The sequence below is a fragment of the Piliocolobus tephrosceles genome, chromosome 21 (genome assembly GCF_002776525.5).
Source record: "Piliocolobus tephrosceles isolate RC106 chromosome 21, ASM277652v3, whole genome shotgun sequence".
NCBI classification, from domain to species: domain Eukaryota; kingdom Metazoa; phylum Chordata; class Mammalia; order Primates; family Cercopithecidae; genus Piliocolobus; species Piliocolobus tephrosceles.
In genome coordinates, this window is record NC_045454.1 from 48,193,846 (window position 1) to 48,198,458 (window position 4,613).

Sequence of the window (4,613 nt, forward strand, 5' to 3'; positions counted from 1 at the left end):
ACACACACACACACACACACACACAAAGCCGGATATGGTGGTGCATCCCTGTAATCCCAGCTCTTTGGGAGGCTGAGGCAGGAGAATCACTTGAACTCAGGAGGCGGAGGTTGCACTGAGTTGAGATGGCACCATTGCGCTCCAGCCTGGGCAATAAGAGCAAAACTCTGTCTTAATAATAATAATTGCCAGGTGTGGTGGTGGGTGCCCGTAATCCCAGCTACTTGGGAGGCTGAGGTGGGAGAATCATTTGAATCCAGGAGGAGGAGGTTGCAGTGAGCTGAGATGGTGCCACTGTACTCCGGCCTGGGCGACAAGCGTGAAACCCCATCTCAACAAAAGAAAACAAAATTGTAATGCTCCGTGTACACCATGGGAAGAGGAGCCTGTGAGTTAAGGAACCATGACATTCTCACATCCACATGTATCTTCACTGCCTCTACATGGCGGGGTGTTCAGTACTCTATCCTTCTACTCTCCCATCCCTCGTCCTGGCCTAGAGAGGGGAAGTAGGTTGAGGTATGGCTGGGGCCCCACTTCCCCCAGGGCCCCCCTGATGCCAACCTTTCCCACAGAACGTGGTGCAGCGTGTGGTGGCTCTGCCCCTGGTCAGGGCCACGTGCACCGCGGTCTGCGATGCTTACAGCGCGGCCAAGGACAGGCACCCACTGCTGGGCTCTGCCTGCCGCCTGGCTGAGAACTGTGTGTGCGGCCTGACCACCCGTGCCCTGGACCACGCCCAGCCGCTGCTCGAGCACCTGCAGCCCCAGCGTGAGTGCCCCAGCTCATTTTCTCAGAACTGTGGCTTGCTCCTCTGTCCTATCCTCGGTCTATCTGCATGACATTCCTGGGAGTCACCTTCAGCCTAGCCACCTGTCCCACTGCCATGCCACCTCTCCTCAATCTCTGCACTTAAGTCCCTCTTTAATTTGATCACCAGCTGGGCATGGCGGCTCATGTCTATGATCCCAGCACTTTGGGAGGCCGAGGCAGGAGGCATCACTTGAGGCCAGGAGTTCAAGACCAGCCGAGGCAACATAGTGAGATCCTGTATCTCCAAAAAAATATATATATATATATATATATTTTAAATCTGGCTGGGTGTGGTGGCTTATGCCTGTAATCCTAGCACTTTGTGAGTCTGAGGCAGGCGGATCACGAGGTCAGGAGTTCAAGACCAACCTGGCCAACATAGTGAAACCCCGTCTCTACTAAAAATACAAAACTTAGCCGGGTGTAGTGGCAGGCACCTGTAATCCCAGGTACTTGGGAGGCTGAGGCAGGAGAGTTGTTTGAACCTGGGAGGCAGAGGTTGCAGTGAGCCAAGACTGTACCATTGCACTCCAGCCTGGGCAACAGAGTGAGACTCCATCTCAAAAAAAAAAAAAAAAAATATATATATATATATATATATGTGTGTGTGTGTGTGTGTGTATGTGTATGTATGTGTATATATATACAGATTGTGTGTATATATATATATACAGATTGTGTGTGTGTGTGTATATATATATATATATAAAATCTGATCCCCTGCCAGGCGTGGTGGCTCATGCCTGTAATCCCAGTACTTTAGCAGTCTGAGGCAGGCAGATCACTTGAGGTCAGGAGTTCAAGACCAGCCTGGCCAACATGGTGAAACCCGATCTCTACTAAAAATACAAAAATTAGCCAGGCATGGTGATGGGCGCCTGTAATCCCAGCTCCAACAGAGGCTGAGGCAGGAGAATCTCTTGAACCTGGGAGACGGGTCCCAGGGTCCAGTGGCAAGCCGAAATTGTGCCACTGCACTCCAGCCTGGGTGACAGAGCTAGATTCTGTCTCAAAAATAAATAAATCTGATCTCCGGCCCTCTCCCCTTACCTGTTTACTGGTGGGGCCCCTCCTCTCTGTCTGTATTCCATCTGGCTCCCAGTTCCCCCTCTTTGTTGGCCTGACGTGCCTTGGGTCCATTTGTCTCTCCAGGCCCCCTCCCCTCTGTGCCTGCCTCTGCCTGTCCTGAGCCCTGCAGCCTCCGCAATGCATTTCTCATATCTCTGTGGACCCCTGAGCCGATGGGGGGGTGGGGGAGACTATAGGACCCTTGGCCTATAGTCTGACCCATGAAGAGGGTCACCTGAGGGTCCCAGCCTAGCACCTCCTCACCTCCCTCTCAGCCAGCTTCTGTGACCTTGAATCTGTCCGCTGGGCCATCTGAGCTGGGCACAGCTGCAAAGTCACCTTGGTGCTGGGAGAACAGGGCGGGTGGCAGGGCCCAGGCAGGAGAACAGAGGAGGCAGTGCCCAACCCAGTGGCATACCCACACCCTCAGGGCCCCCAGTCTCACCTAGGGAGGCAGCCAGGTCCCCCTGTGGTCTAAGCCTTCTCCGCATCTCCCTCTGCTAGAGTCTGTCTCCAGGAGCCACAGGGATCTGCCCCAGCGTCTTTGTGGCTTCTTGCTGTAAGGTCTCAGGAAGCCCGTCCCTCTCCTGGTGTGAGTCTCGTCTCCATCATTCTGTTTTGTGTCTTGTCTCTCCCTGTCTCTCCTGGTCTCCTTCCTTCTCTGTCTCTGCTTCTGTCTCTAGCATTCCCTCCCTCTACAACTCTCGCTGTGTCCCTATCTCCCTCTGCATCTCCCCGAGTCTCCTTGCCTCTCTCCCTCCCTTCAGTGGCCTCCATGAACAGTCTCGCCTGCAGGGGCCTGGACAAGCTGGAGGAGAAGCTTCCCTTTCTGCAGCAACCTTCGGAGACGGTACCCCAGATAACTAGACGTGGGGACCTCCAGTGGGGGCAGGCCAGAGTAGAGGCGGGAGGGAGGAAGGGATGGTGCCAGCCAAGTTTTTAGTTAACTGGAGAAAAAACAGCCAGGTTAAGATAACTGCAATATATATATATACACACACACACACACATACATACACATACATGTATATATGTATATATAGTATACATGTACATATATTTATACATGTATATATATGTATGTGTACATATGCATATATAGGTATATGTGTGTATATATGTGTGTGTGTGTATATATGTATTGCTAGTACATATGCATATATAGGTATGTGTGTGTGTGTGTATATATATATATATATATATGTATTGCTAGTAAGGGCGGGTAACTGCCTCAACACCCTCTGAGGGAAGGGTTTTATCACCCCTTTTATAGGGGGAACTGAGGCACGGAGCCAGGAAGAAGTCCAGGGATCTTTGAGTCCCAGCCCCAGGGAACTAGGGTGGCAGAAATGGAGCTGGAGTCCCGCGGTGCCTGGAGTAGGGGGGCCCTTCCTTCCAGGTGGTGACCTCGGCCAAGGACGCGGTGGCCAGCAGTGTCACGGGTGTGGTGGACCTGGCCCGGCGTGGCCGGCGCTGGAGCGTGGAGCTGAAGCGCTCCATGAGCCATGCCATGGACGTTGTGCTGGAGAAATCAGAGGAGCTGGTGGATCACTTCCTACCCATGACGGAGGAAGAGCTCGGTGAGGACGACACCCTCATCCCTAACCGCTGAGTCCCCCTGCCCAGTCCCCATCCCCCTGTGGTACAGATCAGAGAGGTCTGAGACTCACCCAAGGTCACACAGCAGATCAGCAGGAAACACAGTACTTGAAACCAGGCCTGTCCTCCCTCCCAGTCACTTCCATGGTCTCCCAACCTGCATCCCGCCAGGAGTCAGAATACCCAGACCCTAAGGACGTATAGGGCTTTTAGACTTGAGGTCCCAAACTGGTGGACCCCCAAATGCCCATTCAATGTGTTTTAAATATTTTCCTTCTTTGCATGCATTTAACAACCAGATTTTGCATTACATGTCCCAATTCTTGGCTTGTTTTGAAAAACTAGACACACTGCCAGGCATGGTGGCTCAAGCCTGTAATCCCAGCACTTTGTGAGGCCAAGGCGGGCGGATCACGAGGTCAGGAGATTGAGACCATCCTGGCCAACATAGTGATAACCCCAGCTCTACTAAAAATACAAAAAATTAGCTGGGCATGTTGGTGGGCGCCTGTAGTCCCAGTTACTCGGGAGGCTGAGGCAGGAGAATCACTTGAACCCGGGAGGTGGAGGTTGCAGTGAGCTGAGATCGCGCCACTGCACTCCAGCCTGGGCGACAGAGCGAGACTCCGTCTCAAAAAAAAAAAAAAAAACTAGACACAGCCAGAATAGGGTCTGTCCTTTCAGATGGTTTGCTGAACCCCACTAGTCCCCAGTGGTTTATATCATATCTACTTTGATGGTTTTGGTACCTGCCTGGCCCCGGAGACCATGCGAATGTCCAACCCCAGCCTTTCAGTACTGGAAGAATGTATGGGCTTTACCCCACCTTAGCAGAAAAGCAGCGAAGCGGCCGGGCGCGGTGGCTCACACCTGTAATCCCAGGACTTTGGGAGGTCAAGGTGGGCCGATCACGAGGTCAGGAGATTGAGACCATCCTGGCTAACACGGTGAAATCCCATCTCTACTAAAAACACAAAAAAGTTAGCCAGGCATGGTGGCGGGCGCCTGTAGTACCACCTACTCAGGAGGGTGAGTCAGAAGAATGGCATGAACCTGGGAGGCGGAGCTCGCAGTGAGTGGAGATGGCACCATTGTACTCCAGCCTGGGTGACAGAGCGAGACTCCATCTCCAA

The 4,613-nt window shown here is 52.8% G+C and overlaps 1 protein-coding gene across 1 annotated transcript in view; it reads left to right on the forward strand.

Moving 5' to 3' along the window:
- Positions 1-4,613, forward strand: part of PLIN5 (perilipin 5) — a 12,110-nt gene that overhangs the window by 2,699 nt on the left and 4,798 nt on the right. The window contains exons 3-5 of the mRNA XM_026455519.1: positions 576-771; positions 2,649-2,731; positions 3,281-3,461. Of these exons, the coding sequence (XP_026311304.1) occupies positions 576-771; positions 2,649-2,731; positions 3,281-3,461 (460 nt within the window). The remainder of the gene's footprint in view (positions 1-575; positions 772-2,648; positions 2,732-3,280; positions 3,462-4,613) is intronic.